At 45.5% G+C, this 16,066-nt stretch overlaps 1 protein-coding gene across 1 annotated transcript in view; it reads left to right on the plus strand.

Annotated features, from left to right (window-relative positions):
• Window positions 1–16,066, plus strand: part of adamts16 (ADAM metallopeptidase with thrombospondin type 1 motif, 16) — a 92,909-nt gene that overhangs the window by 40,517 nt on the left and 36,326 nt on the right. The window contains exons 12-14 of the mRNA XM_081388156.1: window positions 1,119–1,267; window positions 4,434–4,606; window positions 7,087–7,217. Coding sequence (XP_081244282.1) covers window positions 1,119–1,267; window positions 4,434–4,606; window positions 7,087–7,217 — 453 coding nt within the window. The remainder of the gene's footprint in view (window positions 1–1,118; window positions 1,268–4,433; window positions 4,607–7,086; window positions 7,218–16,066) is intronic.

Consider the following 16,066-nt stretch of genomic DNA (forward strand, 5'->3'; position numbering starts at 1 on the left):
CCAGTCCCTCGGCCCCGCCTCTGCTTGCTCCATTCGGTTCCTCGGCTCGTCCTCTGTTGGCTCCGCTCTGCTGCTCTGATCAGCCTTGGGTTTTCCGATCACCATATCCACCTTGGCAAGTGTATTCCCTGGCTCCACCTTGGGCAGCTGATCCCGTAACTCCACCTCAGCCTGTTGACCAGTTGGCTCCACCTTTGCTCATTGCCCCTTTGGCCCCACCTGAGACCGCAGTCCTCTCAGCTCCACTGGGCTCCCTCGTCCCTCTGGCTCTGCCTTGGTCAGTCGTCGCTCTGTCTACTCCACGGACTTCTGGGCCTTTGGCTGTGCCTCGTCCCTTCATCCCTCTGGCTCCACCTCAGTCCTCAGTCGCTCCGTCTCAGTCATCCAGCACCCTAGCTCCACCTCAGCTGCTCGTCCCCGTGGATCCACCTTGATCTCCAGTCTCTGCAGCTTTTTGTCTATGCCTGGGTCTCCACCTCCACTGGCTCTGCCTCTGTCAGTTGTCTCCCTGGTTCTGCCTGGCCTTTACACCAAGGCTCCAGCATGGCTCCTCCCTCCATCAGCTCCACTATGGGACTTCAGACTGCTAGAACTGTTTTGGGTCACTCCCTAGCTCCTCCCACCGTCATCTCCTCCCTGGCTCCTCCCTCATCCTTGGTTGTCCCGTCTGGAGCTCTGCACCCTCCTCCAGAGCCCCAACCCTCCCTCCTCTGTTGGATATTGTTTCTTGTTATGGCGTGAGGACACACCTTCCGGGAGGGGGGTGTAACGTCAGGATTATGTTTAGTTTCATTGTCTTCTATTTAAGTTTTAGTCATGGTTTTCTTTGTCTCTTTCTTACGATATGTGTGTAAGCTGTTGCATTACTGTTTGGATTTTCTCTTGTTTGGATTACCCTTTTTATTTATTGAGTTAAATAAAGTATCATGAAGAAGCAAGCAATCTATTTCCTCACCTACTTCATCTTCCTCTGCAACTCTACGTGACACACACATGTTTTGAACAGCATAAGTATGAGAAATGATGACGGAATCTTTATTTTTGGGTGAACTATCCCTTTAAATTTAAAGACCATTATCGCACAGACTGATGTGTGTGTTTCCGTGTGTTGTTTGCAGTGGTGCCGTCGTGGTCAGTGTGTAAAGCAAGGCGATGAAGGTCCCAAGCCAGTGAACGGTCAGTGGTCATCCTGGTCTGGGTGGTCCAGCTGCTCGAGAACCTGTGAGAGTGGAGTGACCTACAGAGAGAGACACTGCAGCAGCCCCAGGTACATTCAGACCTGCAGATGTGTGAAGGATCAGCCAATAAATGTCGAGTGAGAGGGTCTCCACTAAAGGCTTGTTCATAACAATTTTGGCATGAAAAACATGCACAACAGGATTTTAAACTAAACAAAACAATGCACAATTCATTATTTCACAGTAGCTTTGTTTCCTTCCACCTATTTTTATTCACATTTTTGCATAGCACATACAAATCTGCTTGATGGAAACCCTACATAAATTCTAAAAATACGCATAAAATCGGATGCACTTTTTTTAGTTAGACTTTTTTCAGTTATCTAATAAGAAAACATATGCATAAATTCCTAGATTTGCATTAAAAAAATATATGTGACTTTGCGCGAATGGGACAGCATAAGTGGACTAACCAGTGTTCTTTTTGCACAGCATCTGAAATGCTGTTTTGGTTGTTCTGAAATCCTTGATCAAAGTCTTTTATCAAAGTGGTTCGGTATAATTACCAATTTTTTAGAGCTGTCTCACACGACTGCGCTCCAAACATTGTTCATGTGCTCGCTCTAAGACGCAAGCAATGTATTATATACGAAAATTATTTTACACAGTAGCGTCTCCTACTTTTATTTGTGATATTTAGCACCAGTTTATCAGGAAGTGACAATTTGTTCCTTTCGACTCAAGTAAAGTAAAGGCATTTATGATGTTACAAAACATATTGTGAAAAAATGTGACACTGAAGACTGGAAGAATGATCCTGAAAAGTTTTGCCATCATAGGAATAAATAAAATTGTAAAATATATTCAAATGGAAAACAGCTATTTAAAATTATAATAATATGTCACAATATTGCTGTTTTTACTGTATTTTTTTTATTAAATAAATACAGCCTCAGTGAGTCAAGTCAAGTCAAGTCATCTTCATTTACAGTATATAGCGCTTTTAACAATGTAGATTGTTTCAAAGCAGCTTTACAGAGATAAACATATAATTTAAGGTAACAGAGATTGTTTTGGCTTTATAGCGGTTCTTTAATTAAGTTATTTTCCAGCTAAAGTTAGTTTTGATTGATTCGCTTCCGTCGCAACGATCATTTGTTATTAAATTAGGGGCCGCTAAGACGACACCATTCTCTCTACACAGACTTTAAACGTGAACCTGTGAGAAACGCTGATGACGTTCACATGCTCATTAAGAATTGGTTCTATAGTTATGTGGGTTTGAATATATGTGCGCAGGTTTGGAATTCCCTACAAACCAAGCCTAAACAAAGTATTGGCGTTTCGTTATAATTTTTGATACAGAATTTTATTTTATTTTATCAATTCGGGGTAGATACGCAAATTGAGTTTCCCGACAACGCTTTATCTGTAGAGTGGTAAAGGGATCCTCCATTGGGAGAGACTAGTTGGCACTTCAGCACTGCGCTGGATCGGGTCCAGGCTTCATCAGATCTGGATACGACCTGGATCCGGCAGGCTGCGGGAAAACCTCGGGTTAAACAAAGACACTAAAATTAGCGTAGATGCCATTCTTCTTATGATGTAACGAGTACATCAGGATTTATGGGATGTTCCCGGTTCCAGCTGACCTAATCTATGCAGCCTAACATTGAATTATAGAAGTCTTTAATGTATTATGTGAATGATAGGTCAAAGAGATGTGTCTTTAGTCTAGCTTTGAACTGACAGAGTGTGTCTGCTTCCCGGACAATGTTAGGAAGACTATTCCAAAGTTTTGGTGCTAAATAGGAGAAGGATCTACCGCCAGCAGTCGATTTTGATATTCTAGGTATTATCAACTGGCCGGAATTTTGAGATCGCAATAGACGTGAAGGACTATAATGCGTCAAGAGCTCGCTCAAGTACTGCGGAGCTAAACCATTTAGTGCTTTGTAAGTGATCAGCAATATTTTAAAATTGATGCAATGTTTAATAGGCAGCCAGTGCAGTTTTGACAGAACCGGGCTAATATGGTCATACTTCCTGGTTCTGGTAAGAACTCGAGCTGCTGCGTTTTGAACTAGCTGTAGTTTGTTTATTAAGCGTGCAGGGCAACCACCCAGTAGAGCATTACAATAATCTAGCCTTGAGGTCATGAACGCATGAACTAATTGTTCCGCATTTGTCAATGAGAGCATATGGCGTAATTTAGATATATTTTTAAGATAGAAAAATGCGGTTTTACAGATACTAGACACGTGACTTTCAAATGAAAGATTGGTATCAAAGAGCACACCCAGGTTCCTAACCGACGACGAAGACTCGACAGAGCAGCCATCAAGTGTTAGACGGTATTCTAGGTTATTACATGAGGAAGTTTTTTGTCCAATAATTAGAATCTCTGTTTTTTCAGAATTAAGTAGTAGGAAATTACGAGTCATCCAATTTTTTATATCCGCTATGCATTCCGTTAATTTTGTGAATTGGTAAGTTTCGTTAGGTTTTGAAGAAATATACAGCTGAGTATCATCAGCATAACAGTGAAAGCTAGAGTGAGTATAAAATCTTACAGATTTGAGATTTCAGAATAGTAGTGTATATTTGAGTAATACACATATATACACATATATACACATACTGTACATATATACACATTGAGTAATACACATATATACATATATACACATTGAGTAATACACATATATACATATATACACATTGAGTAATACACATATATACTCTGTAATTCTCATGGCAATCGCAGAACTCTTCAGAAGTACTAGCTTTAATTTCTCTTATCTTTCATCTGAGCCTTAGATTTCATGAAACTCAGAAACAGAGTTTCAACAGAATCGGAGACAGTGGGATACTTTGGATCCATCTCTTGTGAAATAAGTTCTACATGATTTTTCATTTCCCACAAGCAGGAACAGGAAAATTGCTTGCACTGATAATTGTTCATCTTGTTTGTGATATGTTGCTTTATGCACTGCTTCACTTTATATACAAAAACTTTCCTCCACAGAAATGTAATTTTAAGCGTCAAGAAAACTGATTCCTTGTCAATGTAGAATGACATCTTAATTTTATTGGCAATGCATCGCATTACTACAACAAACATTACAGCCACTTGGCAACCATGAGTGATGAAGTTGCTGTCAGCTCTAACAACCCATCACGTAAATCATGATGTGTCTCATCCTAGTTCTGTCTCATGATCAGTTTTCTTCCCTGTCTTTTCTTCTCTCTCAGGCCAATGTATGGCGGCAGGTTTTGCGAGGGCTCTTCTCGCTCTTATAAACTGTGTAACACTGCTGACTGTCCTCAGAACGCCATCGACTTCAGAGCTGCTCAGTGTGCCGAGTTCAATAGCAAGCCCTTCCGCGGATGGTACTACAAGTGGAAACCCTACACACGTGTGGACGGTTGGTATAAACATGTATTTTTATTTTTGGTTGAGGGGATACTAGTACAAAATAAATATTCTAAAATGTATTTGAAATACATTTATTTTATGCTAAGTATACTACAAATATATTTACATACTCTGCAATTGTACTTTTAGTATATTATATTGGTATAATTAAAGTCTGCCTAATTGGAAACTAATTTTGTACGTAATACACTTTAAGTATCCAGAAGTAGTGCTGAGGTCCAACTGAAGATGTACTTAAGTATACTTGATTGTGTTAAAGAGGAACTATTGCAAGTATACTTTAGGTACACTTTAAATATCTTGTACTTAAAGAAGTATATTATACAGAGATATAACAATGCAGTTGTTACAAGTTACATACTGTAACAAGGTTAGATGTTGTGGGGAGAAGGAGGCGGGAACCGGCGAACATTCAACAAACATTAATACCAAAAATAAAACGAATACAAAGCGAAAGTAAAAGACAGCAGCCCCTCACGGACGACTGCGGCCACATAAAATAAAACATAAACATCAAGTAAAATAGTCCAGGCCTGGCCTCTCTCGTTCTTCACTGTCGTCGCTCCTTCTTTTTATGCTTTCGCACCTCTGTGAGAGATACGAAACCGTGTCGCTCATTAGAAATCATGCCACCGGTCTTGTGCCGCTCTCTCACGGCCCTCGGCCTCGTCCTGCTCACCAAACATACTATCCTTATTAGTAGTGACATTAAAACCCAATTTTGGCTTAATATTAAGAAATGTGCACTGTGCAATAAGGAAGTACTCCAAATAAAGTTTAATTATAATATTTATCAAAAAGTCTCAAGCGATTTGTCAGTAAATATGTTAATAAATTTGTAGTATACTTAGTATGAAATAAATGCATTTTCTTCACTAGGCGATGCATAAAAGAAATGAGCCGGTGCATTAGACACAATTCTGGATAAAAACATTATTTATGAAGTTAGACTGAAGTGAAGTATGTTCAGATATTCACATGATATTCTTTCACATTTTGTTTCTGTTACTCCTCCAACATGTAACTAGATGTGTCTTCCTTCCACCACACAATCAATTTTACACATTTACGCACCAAAAAGAACATTGATGTCTCTGGAGTGAAAGATGTTTTCACCGCTCAAAGTCATGACGTTCTACATAGTCCTTTAGAAATTATTACAGTCATGCATCTTCTTGCAAGTATCACTGGAATCTCTATTCTAATCTTTAGCACAAAGTATCTTGAGATGGAGAAAGTTGGTTCAGATTCTGCCACCGATCAGATGTATTTCAAGCCATTTCATAGTTTTTCCATGTGCTTTGGGTCATTGTTGTGCTGAAAAGATCTTCACACTTATTGCAGATTGTTGGGTGAATGAGCAAGTTCTCATTAAGGGTCTTCCTGTATTTGGCTCCATCCATGTTTTCCTTAATGCCAACAAGCTTTTCAGTTCCTCCTAAAAAAGAAACCCCAATGCATGATGCTGCTGTCTAATTCCATTCTTGATGACTTTGCCGCTTAGAAAATGTTGCTGGTTAAACATTTTTATTGGTTCTAGATTTTAGATAGTGGGTTAGGATTAATGTTAGAGTTTAGACTGGGAATGGGGCTTCTTACTGACCAGGTATTTCCCTCTGATTTTAAAGTAAGTTAATGGTGGGGGATTGGGTTATTATGACAGCATTCATAGCATTCAGATTCAGAGCTTTGTCAGTCTTTCTATGATCATCTCCAGATGTTTTCCAACTTAATCTCAAAGTTCCTTGGGCTTCATTAGTTGAGACTCTCCCGAGTCAGTGATATTTGGTGTGCTATCAGACAACTGAACACAGATGGATTTGAAACCAACCCAGTTGTAGCTGGTTAATGTACTTTGTGTGATTTTAGAGTTAAATTTCTAGTGTGATTGAATAGTTAGGCTTTTCAAACCAAGCAGGGTGAAATATTATAAATTAAGATAGATATTCTATGGGGGGGGGGTGTACTTTGAATCCACTGCCCACAGATTATAGTTTCATTAGTGGCTTTCATTGTTTGGATCACTGCGTGGCTTATGACTTCAGTCACAGTAAATGTTGGTGAGAGCAGAATTTTCTGAAAATGAAGCTGATGGTGTAAATGCACATGAGATTTGCTGAGATCTCAGAGCTCGGAATTTTTTTTTTCAATGACCTACTGTATGTCTGATATTCCTGTGTGTCTGTGTGTTTGTTTGTGTGTGTGTGTGTGTGTGTGTGTGTGTGTGTGTGTGGGTGTGTGTGTGTGTGTGTGTGTGTGTGCATGCGTGCGTGCGTGCGTGTAAATCATTCTATGTGATGTTTTTTTTTTATGTAAAATGCAGAAAACTTACTGTGATGGGTAGGTTTAGGGGTAGGGATAGTGTAAGGGGATAGAATATACAGTTTGTAAAGTATAAAAAACATAATTTCTATGAAAATTCTCCGTTAAGATATAAAAACAAGTGTGTGTGTGTGTGTGTTGTTCCAGATCAAGATGTTTGTAAGCTGTACTGCTTCGCTGAAGGTTACGACTTCTTCTTCGCCCTCTCCAGTAAAGTCAGGGATGGGACGCTCTGCACACAGGACAGCGGCGATGTCTGCATTGACGGCATTTGTGAGGTAATGTACAATATTCACAATTTTGAATTTCTGACACTGTATAACCTGAGGTCTTTAGTAATTGTCTTTGTTGATATTATAACGTACTTGATTACTTACGTAACCTCGGTTCCCTTAGAGATAAGGGAACGAGTACTGCGTTGAAAACGCTGTGGGAAAACTCCTTTTCTCGAGAATATTGAAGCCTTTATTTTAAAACGCATTGCTGCAGCACATGCGAGAGCTAGAAGCTCGCGTGAGCGTGCTGATTGGCTTGTGCAAAGCAACTGCACGAACCAATGGCGGAACAGCAGAGGAGCGCGAGCCAATCGGGGCGCTTGGCACTCTGCCAGAGTCAAGCGCGCGAAACTGCACGTGACAGAAGACTATAAATACACAGAGAATCCGCCATTTGACAGGTTTAAATCGACTGAAGCGAAAAGACACCTGCCATAAGAGACAATAGCACGGCAAGGCAACGCAGTACTCGTTCCCTTATCTCTAAGGGAACCGAGGTTACGTAAGTAACCAAGTACGTTCCCTTACGAGAACGTTCTCTCGTACTGCGTTGAAAACGCTGTGGGAACACTATTTAAAACGCCGTGCTTGTCGTCTTTGGCCAATCTGACTCACCGAGAGCTCCAGGAAGTAGAGAATAGCCTAGGATAAAGAGACCGAATCTTCGGGCCCAAACAGATATCCAAACAGATAAAGCTGGGCCAAGGGCCAGTCTTAAGAATCCCACAACACGAGATGACAACCAGTGTCTGAGTCAAAAACTAGTCTGGGTCCACAGAGCCAGCGTTAGATAGAGACTACTCATGCCTATAAGGCAGGTACCATAGAGGTCTAAGATGTGGACGGAACGGACCAGCCGGCCGCCGCATACGTTATATAGCGCATAACGTCCTGCATAGACATTTTCATAACTAGTCTGGATCCATAGAGCCAGGGCCTAGCTAGAGAGAATTCGTACCTGCGGAGCAGGGACTTTTGGGTTGTAACGTTTCACAAATGTGGACGAAACAGACTAGCCGGTCGTCGCACAAGTGTGACAGAAAGAATGTCAAAACCAGCCTGGGTCCGCAGAGCCAGAGCTTAGATAGAGAGAACTCGTGCCTGCAGAGCAGGAACTTCCAGGTTGTAAAATCTCACAAATGTGGACGGGACGGACCATCCGGCCGCCGCACAAATGTCTTCGATAGGAACACCACTTGACCAGGCCCACGAAGAGGCGACGCCTCTCGTGGAGTGAGCTCTAACACCTATGGGACATGTAAGGCCCAGTGAGGTGTAGGCCAGAGCAATGGCATCCACTATCCACCTGGACAGCGTGAGCTTCGTGACAGGAAGACCTTTGGTTCGGCCCCCGAAGCAAACAAAAAGCTGTTCAGACTGTCTGAAAGAGGCTGAACGCTCTAAATAAATTCTCAAAGCTCTGACAGGGCAGAGTGTGAGAACATCACTGAACTCTTCTGAGGTGGGAAGAGCTGACAGAGAAATAACCTGGGCTCTGAACGGAGTTGAGAGCACCTTAGGAATATATCCATGTCTTGGCCTAAGGATGACCTTAGAGTCATTGGGGCCAAATTCCAGACAGGAAGCGCTAGTAGAGAGCGCCTGTAAGTCACTCACTCTCTTGACTGACGCCAGTGCCAACAGCAGGGCGGTTTTCAGGGAGAGAGGTTTTAGGTCGGCTGACCGAAGTGGTTCAAAGGGAGGTCCCTTAAGAGCCCGCAGAACCAAAGAAAGGTCCCATGCTGGGACAGATGGCGGCCGAGGCGGGTTAAGCCTTCTGGCGCCCTTAAGGAAGCGAACTATAAGGTCGCATTTTCCTAAGGAGGCTCCGGCTTCCAAAACATGCTGTGCAGCAATGGCTGCTACGTATACCTTGAGAGTGGAGGGGGATCGACCCGCATCCAGCATCTCCTGGAGAAAGGATAGCACTCTTGGAATTTCACAAGTGTGTGGGTCGAGGTTTCGAGCTAAACACCAGCTGGAAAACACTGACCATTTATGGTGGTAGAGGCGTCTGGTAGACGGAGCTCTAGCTTCCCTGATCGTGTTCAGGACGCCCTCTGGGAGGTCCTGGGGTACCCGTTGAGTGGCCAAGCGTGTAGGGCCCACAAATCGGGACGGGGATGCCATATAGTCCTGCTGGCCTGAGCCAGAAGGTCGCGCCTCACAGGGATTGGCCAAGGGTCTGTCACAGACAGCCGTATCAGCTCCGGAAACCAAGACTGGGTTCGCCATAGAGGAGCTATCAGAAGCACTGCGCATTTCGTGTCTCTGATCCGTTCGATGACCTGAGGGAGCATCGAGACCGGAGGAAAAGCATAGAGGGGAAGGCTGGGCCAGTCGTGGGCCAACGCATCCCTGCTCTTTGAAAGAAGATTGGGCAGTGACGATTGTCTTCTGAGGCGAAGAGATCTACTTCTGCCTTCCCGAAGACCTCCCAAAGTAGGAGAATCGTCTGAGGGTGGAGAGACCATTCCTCTGGGGGAACCCTGCCCCGAGAGAGCATGTCTGCTCCCGTGTTCAACGTGCCCGGCACGTGAGCTGCCCTGAGCGAGCGCAGATTGGTGTGAGCCCATAACAGTAGCTGGGTGGCTATGGCAAGCAGGTTGCGGGACCTGAGGCCGCCCTGGCGATTTATGTAAGATACCACTGACATGTTGTCCGTCCGGACCAATACGTGGTGTCCAGCCAGGTATGGGAGGAAGGTTTTCAGGGCCAGAAAAACTGCCCTCATTTCGAGGCAGTTGATGTGTAGGCGTTTCTCCGAGCTCGACCAGAGGCCGGAGGCAGGCCTGCCCTCGTACAGGGCTCCCCAACCTAAGCTGGAAGCGTCTGTTGAAATCATCCTCCTCTTGGAGACCACCCCCATACTCACGCCCTGCTGAAACCAGCTGGCGTTCGTCCAAGGGGCCAGGGCTTGAACACAGCGCTGATCCACCTTGATAGTCAATCGGCCTGAGTGCCAGGCGCGGGGTGGCACCCGAGGTGCTAGCCATAGCTGAATAGGACGCATGCGCAGTAGGCCTAGTTGGAGTACTGATGATGCTGAGGCCATAAGGCCAAGGATCCTCTGAAACGTTCTGAGGGGTGCATGAGAGCCCTCCGTGAACGATGCGGCGAGCCGCTGAATCGATAGAGCACGGGCCGGGGAGGGCCATGCTCTCATAAGAACGGAGTCGAATACTGTCCCCAGGAACATGATACGTTGGCTGGGTGACAGAATACTCTTTGAAAAATTCACCCTGAGCCCTAGACATTCTAGATGGCTGAGGAGCCAGGCTTTGTGAGTATGTGACTCCGCCTCTGACTGAGTCAGAATGAGCCAGTCGTCGAGGTAGTTTAGAATGCGCATTCCCCGCTGTCTCAGGGGGGAGAGAGCTGCATCCATGCACTTCGTGAATGTACGAGGTGCCAGAGCCAGTCCAAACGGTAGAACCGTGTACTGGTATGTCTGTCCCTCGAAGGCGAATCTCAAGAATGGCCTGGGGATTCACTTGAATGTGAAAGTAAGCGTCTTTCAGATCTACTGAGAAAAACCAGTCGCCTGGGCGAATTTGTGCCAGTATATGTCTGGTCGTGAGCATCCTGAACGGCCGTGACATGAGAGCCTTGTTCAGATGTCTGAGATCTAAAATGGGCCTCAGGCCGCCGTCTTTCTTCGGAATGAGAAAGTAACGGCTGTAAAAGCCTGACTCGCTTAGAGAAGGGGAAACCCTCTCAATAGCCCCTTTTGCTAGCAGACTTAATACTTCGGTGCGGAGGACATGACGTAATGTGCTGCTGACCGAGGTTTGAACCACAGCGCGAAAGCGCGGGGGTCTGCGTGCAAACTGAAGCGAGTAGCCGTGCTTTATGATGTTTATCACCCATTCTGAAACTCCTGGGATAGCCTGCCAGGCTAGAGCCCGAAGAGCCAGAGGCATCATTATATCTGGAACGCCCGGAGACGGGGGCTCGAACTGATATGAAGTCAGGGGAGAAATTTTGCTCGTTTTGTGCTCTGTGTGGGTCGCTGTTAAAACAGCGTTTGGGTGCAGGGGTGCGTAACACGTGACGGGCCCATTGTCTGCATACACAACTGCTCCAGCCGCCTGAACTGAAGAGGGAGCTGTGAGAAGCACTCGAGCGATCTTCGGGGCTGGTCCGGCCGCGGCGGGACATCGACCCCTTTTCCTGCCGGTTAGGACGGCTTCTTGGGCTCATGGTCGAGCGTCAGCTTCGGTCGAGCGCCCTGGCGCCTGGGAAAAGGGAATCGTTTTGCAGGCTTCAGGCGTCGAGTGGTGTCAGCTGCGGGGAGGGGCTGGAGAACCTGAGACGCGGGCTTTTCCGGTCGCGGCGTGCTCTTGGGGCGCCGTTGGACCGAGCTAGAGCGCTTGGGCAGGAAGTGCCTCATAGCACTTGAAGCTTTCTGAGCCTCCGTGAAGCGATCAGCGAAGCCATTTACAGAAGGGCCGAAGAGACCGGATGGAGAGACTGGAGAGTCGAGGAAGGCGGTTTTGTCAGCGTCCCTGATCTCTGTTAAAGTAAGCCACAAGTGGCGCTCTAAGACAACCAGGCTAGACATGTTGCGGCCCAGTGCTTGCGCGGTGGTCTTTGTGGCCCTCAGCGCCAAATCTGTAGCACTCCTGAGGTCTTTGAAGGTGTCTGGGTCCGGGCCAGACTCGTCCATAGTGCGGAGGAGCTTAGCTTGAAACACCTGCAGGGTCGCCATAGCGTGGAGTGCAGAGGCGGCTTGGCCGGCGGCAGCATAAGTGCGGCTGGCGAGAGCCGAAGTGGTCCTGCACGGCTTAGAGGGGTGCACGGTTTTAGCCCTCCAACTCCCAGCAGTGGGAGGGCATAAGTGTGCAGCGACCGCTTCCTCTAATGGAGGTAGAGAAACATACCCTTTCTCTTCAGCGCCGTCGACAGAGGAGAGCCTGAAAAGGGCGCGCGCCAGCTTTTAGTGAGCTCATCATGAACTTCAGGCATGAAGGGGGCGGCACATTGACGAGGGGCCTGTTGGCGCCCCGGCAGGTACCATTCGTCGAGGCGGCTTTTGGTAGGCTCAGCTGGGGAAAGCCAGTCGAGTCCCAGTTCGGCGAGTTCGGCGTCGATGCTCGCTCGAGTGTCAATGGGATCCAGCTGAGAGAGGGGGGCGGGGTCCGCGGAGCCCGACCATTCCTCACTTTCAGATGCCGCCATAGAAACAGCGTCGTCCAGTTCTTCGGACAAACCGAAAGAGACGAGACCTGCCGCTTCAGAAGAGGGGCGTTGGTCGCTCTGTGAGAACAGGACTGGAGATGAAGGCGCGGGCGAAGCGTGCAGGGAGAGACCCGGCGTGCATTCATCCAGATGAGCGCGTTCAGGAGGCCTCTGGTCGCGCCGCTTCTTCCTACGGGGCTCACGGGGCGCCGAAGATGGAAGGTGGGCGGGAACACTCAGCGAGGAGGCGGAAGATCTGGCACGGAGCGTGGCAACAGGCATTCCGTCACAGTGGAGGCAGCCGCCTTTAGTGAGCGCTGCCTCAGCGTGCTCAGGGCCGAGGCAGGCAACACACAGAGAGTGTGTGTCAGAGGCGTGCAGGGAGACCCCGCATGAGTCACACACGGTGAGCGGCATTTGAAACAACGGCGAGCGCTGTGAAAACAGCGATTTGCTCTCTTAGAATGCTCTTTTTGAGTTAGAAAAAGGATACTCGTCGGATGCCACAGGGAAACGCTCAGCTTGGCAGACGCCGGGATGCGAAGCAGTTCCGCTGGAAGGCTGTTCGACGACGAGCGGCTTCACTCGGAGAGAATCAGCGACGAGGTGAGTCGAAAGCTGAAGGAGATAAAATCTGTCAAATGGCGGATTCTCTGTGTATTTATACTCTTCTGTCACGTGCAGTTTCGCGCGCTTGACTCTGGCAGAGTGCCAAGCGCCCCGATTGGCTCGCGCTCCTCTGCTGTTCCGCCATTGGTTCGTGCAGTTGCTTTGCACAAGCCAATCAGCACGCTCACGCGAGCTTCTAGCTCTCGCATGTGCTGCAGCAATGCGTTTTAAAATAAAGGCTTCAATATTCTCGAGAAAAGGAGTTTTCCCACAGCGTTTTCAACGCAGTACGAGAGAACGTTCTCGTAAGGGAACTATAGATACTGTCTGGCCTTTATCTAGTTACTTGCAAATAACTGAGTAATGTACTGTAATAGTTGAGTAATCTCAGCTGTGTTGAATGGAAAACATTCTTCACTCAGGCTTGTTCTATTCTCTATCCAGTGGTTTGTTTGTGAGTTGTAACACATGGCTACTATAATAAAAGCATCCCTCAGTTGTGCTTTAGCTGGGGGGACTACTGACACAGTTGTGCATTACCATTAGAGCCAGAGATTTTTAAGAGGGATCATCTGTAGTGAATTCTCACAGTGCTTAGTTTTATGTTTTCTTCTGCTGTGGAAATCCCTGTTGAGGCAGATCGACCAAATGCATTTCATTCCACTTTAGTTCAGAGAACTGAAGAAAAAAAAAGGTCTTTCTGGAGAGTCTCTGCTCATGAACACACATCAGTTTCATATTTCGTGTTTGGATGTTTGCAGCGAGAGAGCCAGCTACAATTCTGTTCCATTACATTTGACTTCAGCATCTGCATTTCACTGACAACATTTCAGATCCACTGTTATATTAAAAGAGCAATTGTGGTAGTTTGAAATAGCGACACATTGCAGTGGACCAGAACAATTGTAGTTCAGCGGATTTAGTTTAAACAAGCAATAATGATGAATAATCTGAGTCATTTGTCATTTCATGTTTTAGATTATACATGAGTCAATGACATAATTAGTTTGCACTGAAAACATTACAGAAAGAATATTTTTACACATGAACATACAAAATAACTTTCGCTGAGAGCATTTGATCTCTGTGTATTTCATACATGATAAACTAATCATCCTTTTATGATTCTTTATATTATCTTTGCAGTTTGAAGCATCTTGTACTTCTTTCTTAATACAACATGTTTATATTTGAGCATGTGTCTGATAAACCTGTATTTACCTGATGGTCGCATGCACAGGTGCAGGTTTATTCTCACCCACTGTGTAATTATTATAAGTTCGATATGATTTGGACATGACAGATAGGGCTGATATCTGAATTGGTGAGTTGTTTTTTTATAATTAATCCACACTTTTCCACCAGTTTGACCCATTCAGGGGTGTTTCCCGATCAACGAACTTGCTGATAAACTACCATAGTACAATGCATCCTCTGGAGAAACTAACCAACTAGTCCGAAGCCGTAGTAACATGATCGCACCTATGACATTCAACAATAAAGGACTGTCGAAAATGACATCATGCGACAGATGGAGGAAACGTAGGCCAGTAAGAGCTGTGCATGTAAACCTCACTCCCCTGGGCTCAAGAGGCTTGCTAGCAACTGACACTAGCGGCTGTGGTCTTTAGCGTCCTTGTTAGCGCGCACGAGAACCCGGTTCGAAATCCCACTCGGAGCGGGTCAAGTAGGGTCGAGTTACATTTGGTGCCATGACCCGGATGGGAGAGAGGTGTAGGGGAGTGAGTCTAACGGACGTAGACCAATAAGAGCTGTGTGTGTAAACCTCACTTACCTGGCCTCAAGAGGCATGCTAGCGGCTGCGGTCTTTAGCGTCCTTATTAGCTCCCACACCTATCACGCTGGAGATATAATACCTTATGTCAGTGTTGTTGTCGAGTCACCAACTGTCGAGTCCGAGTCGAGTCTCGAGTCCCCAGTGTTCGAGTCCGAGTCCGAGTCCAAGTCCGAGTCACCAAAGAAGAGTCAGAGTCGTGTCCGAGTCGAGTCACCATTACCTGAGTTTGAGTCCGAGTCGAGTCTCGGGTCCCCAGTGTTCAAGTCCGAGTCACCAAAGAAGAGTCTGAGTCGAGTCACCATTGATGGTAATTACCTGAGTTCAAGTCCGAGTCAAGTCTCGAGCCCCCAGTATTCGAGTCCAAGTCTTTTTTTTTAATCTTGTCCCTTCCTGCCCTAACTACATTACAGATCTGGCCTTTAAAAACGCGCGTTTTCTCCCGCGGCATTCGGCAATTCGTCTCGTAGAGTCTCGCAGAATTCTGCAAGTGCTTTCGGGGGGGCCTACTTAAAAAATCCCTCAATGTGTTTTGCTTCACAGAATATCCACCAGGTGGCGCATAAAAAACAACTTTACATTAGATTTTTTCTTTTACTTCACATTACGTCATGATTGTGAGAAAACATCCACAATAAAATATAAATTATAAATAGTAATAGACACAAATATTTACAGTAGGCTACTGTATTATACAGACATTTGAAAATATTTGTAAATGCAAAAGGTTAATTAAGACAAGAAGGGGTATTGGACAACGTTTATGAATTTTTATATGCTTTGTCATTGCTGTGGTTTCCAGGAGATGAGTGCATGCAGAATATGTAACATTGCTTTTATTAAAACAGCAAAGTGACGTTCTTGCCAGCGCATAACTTTTTTGTACAACTATTAAGATGATTGTGCATGCAATGCGCATTTATATAAGTGCAACAGAGAATTTAGTGTGAGCATAATACACGTGACTCTGCCTGTAAAAACCCAGCAGTATTTTTTATATAAATATACACAAAATCATCCTAACATAAAGCAATTAAATAATGCGACTTACCCAGATTCTTAATTCGTGCAGATATTTCTTGTGTGATTGTTCTTGTGCAGATATTTCTTGTGAGGTAATGTTGCAGCACAACGCATAGCATTTATATTTTGGGCGCATCTGATTTGCCATTACATTATTAATAAATATTTTAATTGAACTGTCTTAATGCATTAAGCATAAAGATTTTTCCACGTTAGTCTCAGAATGTCCGGGGTTGGTTTGAGG

Source organism: Scardinius erythrophthalmus (genome assembly GCF_964197995.2).
Source record: "Scardinius erythrophthalmus genome assembly, chromosome: 16".
NCBI lineage: Eukaryota > Metazoa > Chordata > Actinopteri > Cypriniformes > Leuciscidae > Scardinius > Scardinius erythrophthalmus.